Source organism: Drosophila takahashii, chromosome 2L (genome assembly GCF_030179915.1).
Source record: "Drosophila takahashii strain IR98-3 E-12201 chromosome 2L, DtakHiC1v2, whole genome shotgun sequence".
Classification (NCBI taxonomy): domain Eukaryota; kingdom Metazoa; phylum Arthropoda; class Insecta; order Diptera; family Drosophilidae; genus Drosophila; species Drosophila takahashii.
Genome location: NC_091678.1, coordinates 8,541,519 through 8,556,611, shown reverse-complemented (window position 1 = coordinate 8,556,611; position 15,093 = coordinate 8,541,519). Strand labels below are relative to the sequence as shown.

Below are 15,093 nucleotides of genomic sequence, written 5' to 3'. Positions count from 1 at the left end.
CTGTTAATCAGCTGTTCCATACAAAGTAAACTTTCAGAAATTTCAGCAATTCAACAGCCTCGGGGCTGCTGAAAATTTTGTTGAATTGCTGAAAAGCCAGAGTTGTCACCTTTTTTTAAAAGTCGTGGCAACTCTGTAACATTTTAGTAACACCAGTACGCATTATTTATTTTAAAATCAACTTAGAAAGCCTATTTGTGGTTCTTTTTACCTTGGTAACAATTTTAGGCAGTAACTAGCAATAAAAAATCAAATTTTACAGGTTTTAAGTTCCGTGAAACTTTTCAACAAATAACAGCTGTTTGAAAATTCAACAGGAACCACTTTGGGTCGTTCCCTTAATTGCTGAAATTTTTTGTTGAATTTTCAACAATTCAGCAATTCAACAGTTTAGGGAATCCCCCTTATGTATGGATGATATTTAGTTTTTATTCTTATAGCTAACTGCTCATCTCTGTCCACAGGGTGTATTTGTTTTGGTCCCATCGATATCGATAGGCCTGCAAGCTGCAGCAGAACAGAAAAAAAACAACAAAAGGCCTGAAATTATGTTGAAATAACTCCCCTGATATGAGCTGCCCTGCTGAACTCTAGGGCACACCGATTAGAGGCATGTTTAGGAAGCTGCTCAAGATGTGGATTCTGCTGCGACCAACGCACTGGCTGATTCTGATAGCCCTGTGCGTGCTGACCTGTGCAGGTTACTGGTTGCTTTGGTCGGAGATTCGCCTGGAACATGGTAAGTGGAGTCCTGGAAAGCAGTTGAGTGAAATCCCTATAATCCTATAATCCCCAGCCTTCAAGCCGCTGTCCAAATTGGGGGAATCTCTGACCCCCGATCAGCATGCCTCATCGTCCACCGACGACTTCGATTTCGAGGAGCACCTGGTGGTGCTGTACAACCGCGTTCCAAAGACAGGATCCACCAGTTTCGTCAACATTGCATACGATCTCTGCAAGCTAAACAAATTCCACGTGCTGCACATCAATGTGACTGCCAACATGCACGTCCTTTCGCTTCCCAACCAAATCCAATTCGTGCGAAACGTTTCCCGATGGCACGAGATGAAACCAGCACTTTATCATGGCCACATGGCCTTCCTAGACTTCTCCAAGTACGTATATCATATAACAAAAAGGATCCCATCTTAATAAGCCTACCCACTTTGCAGATTCCAAATCGCCCACAAGCCCATCTATATAAATCTGGTGCGCAAGCCTCTGGACAGACTTGTCTCCTACTATTATTTCCTACGCTTCGGCGACAACTACCGACCGAATTTAGTACGCAAGAAGGCGGGCAATAAAATTGTTAGTATATTGGTAGGGCTTAAAAGGAATTAAACCATAATTCATAATCATTTTTCACAGACCTTCGACGAGTGCGTGGTGCAGAAGCAACCCGACTGTGATCCCAAAAACATGTGGCTGCAGATTCCCTTCTTCTGTGGCCATGCCGCCGAGTGCTGGGAGCCCGGCAGCAGTTGGGCCTTGGATCAGGCCAAGCGCAATCTAGTCAACGAGTACTTCCTAGTCGGAGTCACCGAGCAGATGTACGAGTTTGTGGATCTGCTGGAAAGATCCCTGCCCAGGTGAGCATGGAAAACCACTAAGAAATCAAGGTGTTCAAATTAATTAATTTACCTCTGTTTCTTTCATAGAATTTTTCACGGCTTTCGTGAGCACTATCACAACTCAAACAAATCTCATCTGCGAGTGACTTCTTCCAAGCTGCCGCCGAGCGAGTCGACAATTAAAGCCATTCAAAAGACCAAAATCTGGCAAATGGAAAACGATCTGTACGAGTTCGCGCTGGCCCAGTTCGAGTTCAATAAGAAGAAGCTCATGCAGCCGGATAACAAGCACGTGCAAAAGTTCATGTACGAGAAGATTCGGCCCAAATGATTGCAGAGAAGGCGACGCAGTCGCAGAGCAAGAATTCGGCCGGCTTAAGTGTTCCAATGTCTGCCAGGAGTCTCCGATTTTTGTATTGTAAATACACAGTTCTCCCACTTAGATTTGATCTGTACTTAAGCGTAACTAATTCGTACACGTAAGCGCTACTAAAGACTTCAGCAGTGAATATCGTTGACATATTAATAATCCAACATTTTGTATGTAGTCTAAGCTTTAATCTTGTAAAACATCGGCGAACGCTTTTGTAGTTCATCGTAAGCAATATCTAGAAACAATTGTATGCACAATATCTCTTCGTTTAGTCAAATGTACGTTTTATACTCGACAATACAGTGGAATGAATGGATGAATCTAGATTCTAGTAGAACCTATAAGTGTGTATTCATATGTAAACGACTCTCATTAATTGTAACTGTCATAGGCTAAGCTCTAAATCTGAATTTGACATTCAAATTAAATGCATGTAAATAGTTGATAATTGATTGTCCAAACGAAGCGTTGTGCGTATCATCAGCTGTCGCTGGGATTGCGTGTTCGCAAATTGATTAATGATATCAGTGGGTTACTTTTAACTTTCAGCGCTCTGTACTTTGACTAAGCTAATTGCAATTGACTGCTCAACGAAAATCCGGCGGACTTTAAGGCTGACGTAGCTCCATGGGCGAAGGTGATTGACTGGCGGTCTGATCGACGGACGGAACGACGTTCAGGCGCAGAGAATGGGCTCAAGCAAGTGCAAGAAAATGAAATTGAAATACATTTGGCAACGGCCGGCGGTGAAATACTTAATTAATTGCTCGCGCTTGAAACTAAAAGCAAATGAGTTCGCATTACCCACAGCCCCCGTCAGTTGATCGCATGATCGCGAAACGCGGACACGCAAGTCGAAAGTAGCTACTGCCTGCCAGAAAATCATTGTTGTTGAAAGAGTGATAACCGAAGTATTAAGTACCCGTATAGCTGGCAACATTACCGACCCGCAAGAGGGATTTGAAACAAGTTTTTTACTCAGTCACAGTGGCGATTAGTCTTTAAACTAGTTGTGAACGGAGCGTTCAAAAGTTCAAGTCTAATTACTGCCAAGTCGCGTAACCATCTGAAGATTAACCTCGATACACTGTGCGAAAATGTAAGAATATTCTACGTATCTATCCCTCGATAGGTCCTACTGTGTTTACGCTATGGAATTTTCCCTCAAAAATAGTTATTGCTTCTCAAAAACTATAAAAGTGTTCCTCGGTTTACATTCTAAAATAAATATAGAATGTGTACTTTTCGCAAGTGCTTAAATGAGTTTTTCTTCGAAAAGCGAGTATAAATAACCAGTGAAACTGCAAATCTAGAAAAGTGGAATATACCTAAAAATATTGCAGTTCAATGAGTGAAACATTTTAAAGCGGTTTAGTAAATTTTAATCAATTCAAGAAGATATAAAACCTGGACAATTATTTTATTTGTTTGATGTTGTTACCTATTCCTTGACATATAGTTTTGGTGAATTCCAAATTTCTAGAGGATTTTGAAAAGTGCATATGAAGTGGAAAAGTTCCAGAACACTAGAAGGATAAATGGATTTTCAGTGCATTTCCTTAAACATTATATTTAATAATGTTAATTACTGTAGAAAATCGATTGAGTACACTGCACTGTGAGAAATGGACTAACTAAATACATTTTTTTAAAGTGCCCAAAAAAATGTGAGGAACGTTAAATTTATGCTGAGTTCACGAAACTATTTTAAACTTGACTTATGCAAATAAACCCAAAAAAAAGCAAAGATCTCCATAGACGATTCGCAACGTGATCTTAACGCTCTTTGACTCGACTCTAGTTGTTTATAATGACCTATTAAATCGCGTTGGCCTTTTTTTAAATGCCCGACTATTCCGACCGACATATCTACAACTCTTGATAACTTTGTTATATGTGTAATGGACGCAGTATATAGAAGGGGCGGCTATAAAACGATTTGACAAGCAGCTTTATATTTTCAGTCTGTAAACGCGAACCAAGCTCACTATATCACTGTCAAAAGGGAGCCCAAATAGGATTTAAGCGCTAGCAACACATATTTTTGGATTAGCAGATTTCCAATAAGGTGAGTAAATATGTTTGATTTTCGGTCTAAAAGTGTGACTCTACAATTTAAAACTAATTGATTTTTCAAAGTGTTGTGATCTGAAGGTGTTTTTTTAGAACTTCTACAATCAACGCATAAATTAAGAATCCATTTAAATGTTTTATAAATGGGGTAAAGGAATTCCAAGCTCAGACTAAGATATTAAGCTTGGTAGGTTAAATAAAAAAAAGTGATGTGCCATCTAGTAATATTGTAAAAAATATTGAAAAAAAAACACTCAACACTATCTTTGAAGATATAATTAGGAGTACTATTTACAGTAGTACGACTGTGTAACAGTGGTCATCACTGTCTGTCTGTACTTTTCGCATTGCCTTTTCCTCATGATTTTTTCAAGCATTCCTTTTATGCATTCGGCGGTCGAGAATTTCAAGTATAGTTCAGTAACTCGCCGACATTGACCCATTTACCGAGCGTCCTACCCAAAGCTCCCGGCTTGAACAGTTCAAAAAATTACTTATTAATTTATTTGCATGGGCAAAACTCATTGTGTTTAGCTGTTTTTTGTGTGCTTGTTTCGTGTTTTTGATTTGCATTGTCATGACAATGCTGACCGCTGCATCTGCGATGAGGTGCCTGCCCTCTGAGGCAGTCCCCTCTTTTCCAGCAAAAGCCGCTCGATTTGGTGAGGAACAGTGAAAACTCGGTGAAGCAGCTAGTTAGATATTAAATATATACTATACTATATATGTACTATATATTATAGACGATAATTTATACATTTCCCTAGAATTATCTGCACTGCAGCAGTCACAAAGCAAAGCAAAGCGTGGGCGTAGATAATGCGCATGCCTACAGTTATATATGTATGTTAGCAATATATGAGTTTTGTTTTTTTTATTTAATTAATTAATTTAAAAAATCAGTAAACCAGTAAAAATCATTGTTATTGGAATTTTTCTAATTTTTATTCATAATATTCTTAATTAAATTAAGGGACCAAAATAAGTTACATAAGTAGGTCATAAGCACCGAAAATGATATTATTCATTAATATTTTAAAATCAATTTTCTAAACCAACATGATTGTTTAAAGTTTCAAGTGTGTAACTTTTCTTTTTGTATGATTTCAGTAATGGTTTACTTGTACTTTTTATTAACTTTATTGTAAGGTCAAAGCACTTTATACATTGGGCTTGCCTTGCCATTGTCGGGTTTTTCAAAATCAAGTTTCTCATGTAGGGTTTTTGTTCATTTTTTTTTTGCAAGAAACCGAAGGGCGAAGGTTGACATTGCAATGGGTCTTAACCCCAGAATTACTCATACTGTCTTGATGATTTACGTAGTTTTTTAACAAGCCGCTGTTGTCGTAGCTTTATAGCACCCAGTTTTCGTCAGCATCCGCTTCAAGAGCGTTAATAAAAATAGACCAATAGTCCAAATCAGTCCGAAACGAAATCGAGAGTATAAAGAAGCGTAAAACCATGAATGGCTGAAGTCTCCGCACGTGCGATCGTGCGATTGAACCGATTTGTCCAAAACCGGGCGGGTTTTCTGTCCACAACGCACAGGGGGCTGAGCTTAGGGACGTGTTAATTATACCAAATATGTCTGCTATACACAAAAGGCTAAAAAAATAGCATATGAAATGTTACTAAATCTAACTAATTTCTGGTAATATTCACCTTTTTTAAGTTACTATTGATTTCTAGTTTTCTAACATAAAAACTCCATAATTATTCCGAAGTAAAAATAAGGACTTTGATGGTTTTCTTAATATATTAGAAGGATCGTTCCTTGTGTTGCTAATTTTAAGATGGTTGAAGTGGAGAATTCAAGTTAAATATTGATCGATCTGCTGAGTTACACACTCCCTACTTCTATATGAATTACTGAAATGTATTAAGCAAACGGTCAAACTGGTTTCACTTATATTCATTTTTGTAAGATAATGGAGATATTTCTGAATATTAAGTGACTGCAATCCTCTCCGCTGGAAAGGCCCATCGACTTTGATTGACAGTGCTATTGACTTGACCCCAAGTGTACGTTGGCCGAACAGGTGTAAGCACTAATTGGCGTAGAGCGGGGCAGCATTGAAACCGGATAGCACAGAGCACGGAGTTTCAGGGTCGCCGTAGGAAATGCCTATGCCAAGGGATTTTTGACCGCCCTGTACACTGGGGCAATTACACTCGAAGAAAACCCGAATTAATTAGGCAAAGCAGCTCGCAAAGCGTTGAAGTTGAAAGCGAAACTGAAACCGGCTTGAGGTGGCATCATTTCCCAATGACGATGCACCCAGATCAAGCTCTCTCTCTGGGCAAACTCAACTATCTCACACCTCGCCTCTCTGCTCCACACACGTGAATGTCATGCTCAAGTTCAGATTTAAGTAGTGCTGTTCAGTTTTAATTTAAAAAATATTTTCTAAAAAAATTACTGTAATTATATTTTTTACTTTATTTTTTAAGACCAATCAACACAACATAAAAAATTGTTAAAATAGTATTTTTTACAACTGCCCTAGTTTAGTTTTGGGAAAAAAGTTAAGGGAAAAAATTATGGCTTCCAGAAAATGAGGTATGATTATAAATTTAGGATGGTATATGTAGATTGGATCCGTTATATCAAATTTGTAAAAAATATATATTTTGAGAAAATGATCCCAAAAATGACCCATAACTCTTTAAAAATGCTGAAAACTGGTTGTTTTGGCAACTCTGGCCCCAAAGCGCATCGCTCGCCAACACCCACTCTCAAGAGAGCTCCACTCTCTTCACAAATCCAGTTTCGATTCTTGGCCTGGCATAAAATCTCCGCCTCGCGCTTTTGGCCGCAACAGTTTCATCTGGGCTTTCGGCTCCGTTGCACGCGTAACTCTCAGCTGGTTTTGGAGACCTCTTCGCGGATTACTGTTAGCCACTAACATTTAGCCAAACAAGTTTCGGTTTGTGTTGTGTTGTGATCCGCGTGTACTATTAAAGATCTCGTAGTTTCCCAGACGCAACATTAATAATTCAAAAATGCTCACTGTGTCATTTATGAATGCGAAAATAGACGAGATCTTTAGCATATCACCTGGCCCATCTAATCCAAATTGGTAGAAAATTTCAATGTCACCTCTTCGGATGCTAATTTCCGAGTCTTTTGTTTTCGAACCATTCAAAGCTGCGCAACAAGATGGAAAATTTATGGCGCTAATTTCCAATTCGATTTCATTAGGCACCAAGATGGGAAAACTAAGGCGATAATTTCTAACATATACCCAGAGACCCTGGGTACTAGTTTAGTGGCTTAAAACTTGCCTAACTAGAATTTCGTTCAAGTAGAACGTGTCAAGAGTCTCGAGAATTCAGTTCAAGGTTTTTCTATCAGAGATGATATAGTATCTCTGCATAAAATGCATTTGCCATGATCGCTATCTTCGAGGGCCAGTGATTTGCGAATCTCTCGCCTCGTCTTCCGTTATAAGTTGCGAATGTCAAGGTGAAGGTTGGCCAGGTGATCAATAAACCAAAGCTTTTCGATCGGCGGGGAAGTCTAGAAATTCAGTGCAGTTTCTCCCTTGAGCCGGTTCCGAGCAACTTGTGTCTGATTAATACGTTTAAATATCTACCCTCCTTCCTATAAATAGAGTGCACAATTTGTCATTAGGCAAACTGAAGCCTGAGATCGCACATCTCAAAAGCGAACCGCTTAGAAAATAAAACTGAAAATTATCGCAGAATAATTTCAGTTGACCAGAGCAACAACAATTGCAAAATGAGTAAGTAATTGTAAAGTACTGCCGTCATTATATGGGCAACTAATTGGCAATTGTTGTCAGTTGGCTTAAGTTATTAAGTTGGCCGAAGTTCCAAGTGCGCTTAGTGAAAAAAAAACATGTGCCTCGAGCTCAAAGTACAGAAGCTATCGCTAATTAAATCCAAATTGCCTCCCTTTCAGGAGTCCCCACAATGCTGTCGGATATCGACCAACTGCCCACGCTCCAGGTGGGCGACTACCTGCTCCAGTTCGAGCTGGGCGAGCCCACGGCCCAGGGAAAGGAGGTGGCCATCAAGGAACTCCGGGAAACCCCCGAGCGCCAGAAGGAGGCCGCCAAGGAACTGGCTCGTCTTTTAGAGTGTAAGAAACGATCGAAAATAGTTTAAGTTCAGGGAAATATACACACAAAAAAAAGCACGTCGCCGTAAAATCGATAAGTCCAGGTAATTTTCTGGTTATTCCTACTCATATCGTTTTTACCTGAAATATTCATAAAATTTACATTAAATAATATCATTTTACCGAATTCTCTCTCTCGGAGATTCTCTTACTTCGAAAAAGAGCGCAAGAATCAATATGGCGAGCAAAATGACATGAGTGGAAGCGAGAAAGACGTATTCGAAATTCGAACTGACGTACTTCGAAAGCATGTTTTCTCGCTCGCACTAGTATAAGTTTTGGTCGACCATATCACATTTACCTGGCCCCATATCAAGTTAAAAATGATCTTAAAAAAGGTCAAATTGACCTACGATTCATATCGAGTTTTTTTTGGGTGTAATAATTGTTATTCAAATAATTGTAATTCAGGGATCTCCGTTTTATTTCCAATCTAATTTTGCATATATTAAAAACCGATAATTCCCACTTGTTACCTTTCGAGAATTAACAATCGTTGAATAATGTGATCAAGTACTCAAGTGTATTACATTTGAATTATTGCCTAACAAATGTGCCTCTGATTTTGCCATAAAATTCATACAGCACTTAAAACTGCCTGCAATAATTTAACCGCTCGTTAAACATTTTAAAATCAATTCTACACATTCTGTATTATTAGTTAGCAAAATCGTGTCACTAATAACGGGTTAAAGTTAAAAGTAGCACGCCCTCGAGATGATTATATTGCATAACTCAATCATAAGCTATAGCGAAATGACATTTGCTTCTTAATTGCAACTTTATACCTTGATCAACCTAATGTCAGTGGATGTATGACTTTTAAGTTTTAAGCTTATTGGAGGTGTGGCCTATTAATTCGTATTAATATTATTTCAGCGGAAACCGATTTGCTCTATCCCAAGGGAAACGAGGAGTGGCTGATTAGATATCTGCGGCCCTGCAAGTATTATCCGGAGAGTGCTCGCGATCTGGTAACCTTTTGATCCATATAAAATTAAATTAAAATATTAATGTTATGTGCTCCGTTTAAACAGATTAAGCGCTACTACTCCTTCAAGGTGAAGCACTCTGATGTGTACAATAACCTGAAGCCGTCGAACGAGGCCAACATTTTCAAGCACAATATACTCACCGTCTTTCCCAATCGAGATCAATGTGGGCGACGTATTTTGGTTCTGGAACTGGGCAGTAAGTACAGAGAAAACCAGAATATTTAAGTTACGTTTAGAAAGGGGAATATTTGCCTTTAAAGTAGAGTTTAGAGTAAAGTTTAAAGTCTCAGTGGATTTTTAGATTCAGATTTAAAATAATATCTAACTGTTAATACTAACATATCACTCATTTATAATCTTCTCCCATTATAGAACGCTGGAAGCACAAGCAGGTCACCCTGGACGAGGTCTTCAAGGGCGCCGTGCTCTTCCTGGAGGCGGCCATGCTGGAGCCGGAGACGCAGATCTGCGGAGCAGTGGTGATCTTCGACATGGACGGCCTGAGTCTACAGCAGACCTGGCAATTCACTCCGCCCTTTGCCAAGCGAATTGTGGACTGGCTGCAGGACTCGGTGCCACTGAGGATCAAGGCCATTCACATTGTAAACCAGCCGAAGATCTTCCAGGTGGTCTTCGCTCTGTTCAAGCCCTTCCTCAAGGAGAAGCTGCGCAGCAGGATCATATTCCATGGCACCGATCGCGAGTCCCTGCACAAGTACATGTCGCCCAAGTGCCTGCCGGCTGCCTACGGAGGATTCCGGGAGGCCAGCAGGATCGACAGTGATCAGTGGTACGAGTTGCTGCTCAAATGCGACGGCGAGTTCGACACCATCAACTCGTATGGCTACAAGAAGAAGTGATCTGTGGCCAGCCGCTGCAAGTGATAATAAACTTCCCCAAGTTTCCATTTTAGGCATAGTTGTGCTCAACTCACGCACACGTTATAGTTAAGCACTCGATCTGTCATACGCTTGTCCTGCTAGTGAATAACGCCTAGAGTTTGCCTTAGTTTTTAACCAGAAAAAATGTTATACCTACATATTATAATTAATCCGGGGTAATCGTATTTATACCATTTTACTATTGTACATTCTTAAACCAATTGTTGAAATATAAACACACATTCGTATAGACTTGCGGCATCTTCTTTATTCTTTTGTAGTGTAGCTATAATTTTTGATAAACACTTTTAAAGCACACTTACATCTTGCAACATTTCATATATTTATTGTAAATATTTTTATAATTTAGCTAAAGCAGATCCAAAACTGGCAAACTGGTGGCTCAAAAATTGTATAAAGTTGGTATATATAAGACACTAGTAGCTTGTTCTTTTTCTAAGACACTGGTTTTCACTGTTATACAGTAAAAAACTATGAAATTAGTTACATGATCTATACTGCATAACAGTTACATTGTTCGAATTGGCCGATATTACAAGAAAACAAAATAATTGTTTTAATAATTTAACAAAAATCTTTCAGAAAAGTATTCGTTGGTATAATATAACCTAGTTTCGTCTTAAGTAGTTCGCTTAAAAACAAAGTTTCTTTAGAATATCATCAACTTCAGGGTAATCGCTTTAGCTGGATTACTTTTTGGTCTGAGGCACTTTCCCCCCTCGGAATATAGCGGAATGCATTGGAATCGAAGGTCAACCCGGCGGGGTAAGTGGTTAAATTAAGCGTAAGTTCCCTGACAGCTCCAGTCTGTCTGCTCATAGCCTGTAATTGGTGGCTGGCGCCTTGGCGGCGTTGCGCTTTGGTCCGAACAATTTCTTTCCCGGACTTTGCATGGCGGCATCGCTCGTGTCCTGCCCCTCGCCACCGCCCCCTCCGCCGCCCGTGCAACAGATGCGACGCTGCACGAGGCGAATGGGGCTGGTGAGGTCAATGGTGTCGCCCTGCTGGCGCAGCTCCGCCTCCGCCACGCACTCCATGTGCCGCCACTGGCGGAGGCCAAGGACGAAGGCATCCGTCACATTGGTGGCCGCCTTCGAGGACGTCGTGATGTGGCAGGCGATCTTCTGCTCCGCGCACCACTGCTGCACTGCCTCGAAGCTCACCTGTCGCTTCTGCTCTGGAATGTCGTTCTGAAATGGGGAAATTAATTTAATTAGTAAATAATTTAAGGTATTTTTAATATTAATACTTGATTTTGGTAATAAATAATAATATAAAAAACTTAATTAAAATTTAAAAGGGCCCACTACTGTAGAAATAAAATTTGGTTTCTAATATTTAATACGTTAATTCTTAGAACAACTTTTTTTTTCAAATCATTTAATATTTTCATAATTCCGTACGCAATTTACTACATATTTAATTAATTTAAGGCAAGTTAGTGATGTTCACAGTATATTACTAGATACGAGGGCTAACGAGTATACAAATTATTTACTGGATATTTAATTATACCCGTTACTCGTAGAGTAAAAGGGTATATTGTATTCGTGCAAAAGTATGTAACAGATAGAAGGAAGCGTTTCCGACCCCATAAAGTATATATATTCTTGATTAGGGTCACTAGCCGAGTCGATCTAGCCATGTCCGTCCGTCCGTCTGTCTGTCCGTCTGTCTGTCTGTATGAACGCTGAGATCTCGAAAACTATAAAAGCTAGAAGATTGACATTTTGCATGCAGATTCTAGGAGTTCCTACGCAGCGCAAGTTTATTTCAAAAGGGTGCCACGCCCCCTCTAACGCCCACAATCGCATATATACGATATTGAAAATTTCAATATTTTGGAAAAGTAAAAATGCAGTTTTATTGTGTTTATCAATACTTATTGAAATGTAGAAGAAATTTTTTAAATTGGACCATTCGTTAAAAAGGTACGGTGGATCAAAGTTTTTATCTCCATGTATAATCCTTCGCACTCCCTTTAGCTGAGTAACGGGTATCTGATAGTCGGGGCACCCGACTATAGCGTTCTCTCTTGTTTTTATTTATATAATTGTAACTATAAATTACAAACTGCTGGCTAACAGTGTGCATAAGCTTTAACAGCTATAGGTCTTCATATTATTCATTAGATATACCTATTTAATCAACACGTGGAGACCCCTGGCAACTATAGCTCACGATAATATAAAATAATTAAAAATAATTAATATAAAACTTTATAATTATAATCTGCTAAGATGTGCTTACCTTATTTCCCACCACGATGAAGGGAAACTTGTCCTGGTCCACGTCTGCGTAGTTGAGGAACTCGTTCCGCCACAGACCCAATCCCTTCAAGCTGTCCCGATCGTCGAGGGCGTAGCAAAGCAGGCAGATGTCTGATCCCCTGTAGAAGGGTGTTCGCAAGGCCCGGAATCGCTCCTGGCCAGCCGTATCCCATATCTAGTTTGGTGAATAGAAAATTAAACACCACCGGCAATTAACTTTAATTGAATCGGTGATTCAATTAGCGCTTTATTGAAATTTGCATTCGATTTGGAACTAAACTAACTGAGAACCAGAGGGTTTCAGTGTCTAAAATCAGGGTGTTCTGTATGCCTGACTCACTTGAGCGTATTTACTCGCTTTTTTGTGTGCTAAACAAATATTTAGCTTAAGAAGTAGTCAGAAGCGCCAGCTGATAACAAAGTGGAAGTGATAAGCAAATGCCTCAAGTGGTTGAATCTGAATTTGTTTAGTACTTACAGATAACAAATACCTTAACCATCTTTAACGTAAAATGTTTTATTTTCTCTTTTATATGGATCGCGAAGAAGTTAAGAACATTAAAAATCATTGTTACAAATTTTTCGGTATATTATCTTAGAACTTTAAACGACTTTAAAAAAAGTTAACACCCCCAAGAAGGGCACACAAATGTTGGCCTTGAAAGCCATGAGTAAACTGACCTTTTTAACGTGTGAGTACTTCCCATGGTAGCATGAATATAGAGACAATACAAAATTCACCCCAGTAATATTCCCTTTTTTGCAGCACCGGCTTGGAAAATACCCCTTTTTTAGCAATTTCTTCTTCGACTCAGCGAACCGTGAACCAAAATTATTGTCTGGACTTTACCATTTCGGGGAAATCTCGCTCCTAGCTATATAAAATTCCACTGGCATTAGTCATTCACAGATTTATCAATCTTCATTCCTTTACTTTCTATACCCGGTAACATCGGCGGTTCAATTAGAATCATTATTCCGATTCGCGCCACCTTTGGTTGGATTTTGCTTACTCACTGAGACGCCCTTGCATATTCATAAGTTTTCCGAGCTTGGCGAACTGTGAACAACATTTTGTTTTGGCTTCGATAATTTAGAAGACCAGGAGACAGAATAAATGAAAACCAATTACGAAGCAAATGAGACTGAGAACAGAAACTGTGGCGGCGGATGAAACAAAGTCTCTACCTTGTTTCGGATAGAGAAACTGTCATTACTGCTATTATTTCAGTTTTTTTGCAATGCCGAGCTCAACGTTAATTGAGTACAAATTTAATGCCTATATGTGTGTGGGGGCATCAGAGCAGATGGAAGAGATACAGCTATAAGTATAGGAACAGGTACAGTGGTATCTCAAAAATGTTTAACTATCAGAAGAATTATTATTTAATTTGTTTCTAAAAATGTTATACAAATTTAAAGAGTATGGTGGATCGAAAACCTATTGAAATCGTACCCCCATATCATTACTTTACTTTTAAAAAATTAATTTAAACAAAGTATTGAAAATAAGGTATTAAAATCAAATTTTCTATGTTAAATTTCTGCATAACCATAACCACTGTACTACGAATGATACGTAGAGCAAACAAAGCTCAATCGTTGTTCAGTTTTTAAGTGTTTACATCAACAAAATGCCGGTGGATCGGATAGTGGGGCCCAAGGTGGATGAGGGGGAGTATCAGATGGGGGAGAGGCCTTTACACGTAAAGGAAATACGCTTGGCTTGCCGTTATCTTGCCCAACTGTTGCATTCACAAACCAAATTGCAAAAGTTCTATGGCCCCGACCGAAAAGTTAGCGTTTAAATTTTCATTGATTTATGGTATTTACTTTTCTAATAATGGCATTATATAATCATGTGATATACCATTAAGTAGCTAACTTTACCTGCAATGTAAAGCGCTCCCCGTCGACGACTATATCCTTGTTCATAAACTCCACGCCGATGGTGTGGAAATTGTTTTCCTCGTACCGATTCGAAACGAAGCGAGTGAGGAGGGCGGATTTTCCGACACCCCCGTCGCCTAATATTACGACCTTCAGCAACTTGGATTTCTGCGGTGGCCGCATATTTGTCATATTGGATGTGTTTGTTTATTCCTACAATTAAGCCAGGTGACAGTGTGTAGATTTCTTCAGCTTTTTTTACTGCGCAGCTGAAAATTACTCGCGCTTGTAGTAGTTTCACCCACGTCTTCCGATCGATTTACTTGAATTTTTTTTTTAGAATTACAATCGGTGTGTATATTACAATAAAAATGTAACTAATGTTTTTCTTTCAGCGAATTTGAACGGATAGCTCAATCGAAATCCGCGCCGTTGAGCAGGTCCAATTGGATGGGCTGTCAGCTGACAACTAACAGAACCGGTGCTTTTCCGTAACATTCGTTGGGGCTCTGTTCCGCTAACAGAGCCCCAATTTAGGGTGACCATAAGGTTTCTAATAACGGTACTCAGTTAACATTTTTGTGATATATCTTAGATCCATTATATTAGAATAAATAAAGATACTTAGTTTTAAAGCTGTTCTTTTATTTATCTTATAAAAAGTTGTATGGAAGCTGATTGTTTCAGATTTTCTTTAAAAAGGTAACCTTTAAATACTCATAGAATTCATAGACACAGAAGACGAACAGAACACATTTCAGATGAAATGATGTACCTATTCTCAACCACAAAAATAAGATAAAAACCAAAAACATTGCCGCAAAATTGAATTTGTATAGTTTTCTATTCGTATTTTAAGAATATTTAGAATA

General features: G+C 39.0%; 3 protein-coding genes across 5 annotated transcripts; 2 read left to right on the top strand and 1 right to left on the bottom strand.

The window, feature by feature from the left end:
* The first annotated feature begins 485 nt into the window (after positions 1-485).
* Positions 486-2,395, top strand: Hs2st (Heparan sulfate 2-O-sulfotransferase). The gene is made up of 5 exons (XM_017149330.3): positions 486-739; positions 797-1,115; positions 1,173-1,311; positions 1,372-1,592; positions 1,662-2,395. The coding sequence occupies exons 1-5, from the start codon at positions 613-615 to the stop codon at positions 1,903-1,905; spliced, it is 1,050 nt and encodes a 349-aa protein (XP_017004819.1). The 5' UTR covers positions 486-612; the 3' UTR covers positions 1,906-2,395.
* A 1,516-nt stretch (positions 2,396-3,911) lies between these two features.
* LOC108062596 (alpha-tocopherol transfer protein-like) lies at positions 3,912-10,292 on the top strand. 3 transcript variants are annotated; one of them, XM_070213019.1, is made up of 6 exons: positions 6,829-6,947; positions 7,635-7,766; positions 7,946-8,125; positions 9,044-9,138; positions 9,202-9,355; positions 9,532-10,292. In XM_070213019.1, exons 2-6 carry the CDS (start codon positions 7,763-7,765, stop codon positions 10,017-10,019), a joined length of 921 nt encoding a protein of 306 aa, XP_070069120.1. In that variant the 5' UTR covers positions 6,829-6,947; positions 7,635-7,762; the 3' UTR covers positions 10,020-10,292. The 3 variants fall into 3 exon arrangements, with proteins under 3 accessions (XP_070069122.1, XP_017004820.2, XP_070069120.1); XM_070213021.1 differs by lacking the exons at positions 6,829-6,947; positions 7,635-7,766 and adding an exon at positions 3,912-4,015; XM_017149331.3 differs by lacking the exons at positions 6,829-6,947; positions 7,635-7,766 and adding an exon at positions 4,441-4,682.
* Positions 10,293-10,507: 215 nt separating this feature from the next.
* On the bottom strand, positions 10,508-14,680 carry Rab9 (RAS oncogene family member Rab9). The gene is made up of 3 exons (XM_017149335.3): positions 14,222-14,680; positions 12,312-12,506; positions 10,508-11,251 (listed from the first exon to the last, which is right to left on the bottom strand). The coding sequence occupies exons 1-3, from the start codon at positions 14,411-14,413 to the stop codon at positions 10,877-10,879; spliced, it is 762 nt and encodes a 253-aa protein (XP_017004824.2). The 5' UTR covers positions 14,414-14,680; the 3' UTR covers positions 10,508-10,876.
* Between the last annotated feature and the right edge of the window lie 413 nt (positions 14,681-15,093).

Excerpts from the sequence above, each read along its gene's own strand:
- Hs2st (XM_017149330.3), top strand. The coding sequence starts at position 613 with ATGTTTAGGAAGCTGCTCAAGATGTGGATTCTGCTGCGACCAACGCAC. Across the intron at positions 740-796 it reads GGAGATTCGCCTGGAACATG|CCTTCAAGCCGCTGTCCAAA; the intron begins GTAAGTGGAGTC and ends TATAATCCCCAG. Across the intron at positions 1,116-1,172 it reads GCCTTCCTAGACTTCTCCAA|ATTCCAAATCGCCCACAAGC; the intron begins GTACGTATATCA and ends CCCACTTTGCAG.
- LOC108062596 (XM_017149331.3), top strand. The coding sequence starts at position 4,598 with ATGACAATGCTGACCGCTGCATCTGCGATGAGGTGCCTGCCCTCTGAG. Across the intron at positions 4,683-7,945 it reads AGCAAAAGCCGCTCGATTTG|GAGTCCCCACAATGCTGTCG; the intron begins GTGAGGAACAGT and ends CCTCCCTTTCAG. Across the intron at positions 8,126-9,043 it reads ACTGGCTCGTCTTTTAGAGT|CGGAAACCGATTTGCTCTAT; the intron begins GTAAGAAACGAT and ends ATATTATTTCAG.
- Rab9 (XM_017149335.3), bottom strand. The coding sequence starts at position 14,413 with ATGACAAATATGCGGCCACCGCAGAAATCCAAGTTGCTGAAGGTCGTA. Across the intron at positions 12,507-14,221 it reads GGGAGCGCTTTACATTGCAG|ATATGGGATACGGCTGGCCA; the intron begins GTAAAGTTAGCT and ends TCACCAAACTAG. Across the intron at positions 11,252-12,311 it reads TCATCGTGGTGGGAAATAAG|AACGACATTCCAGAGCAGAA; the intron begins GTAAGCACATCT and ends TCCCCATTTCAG.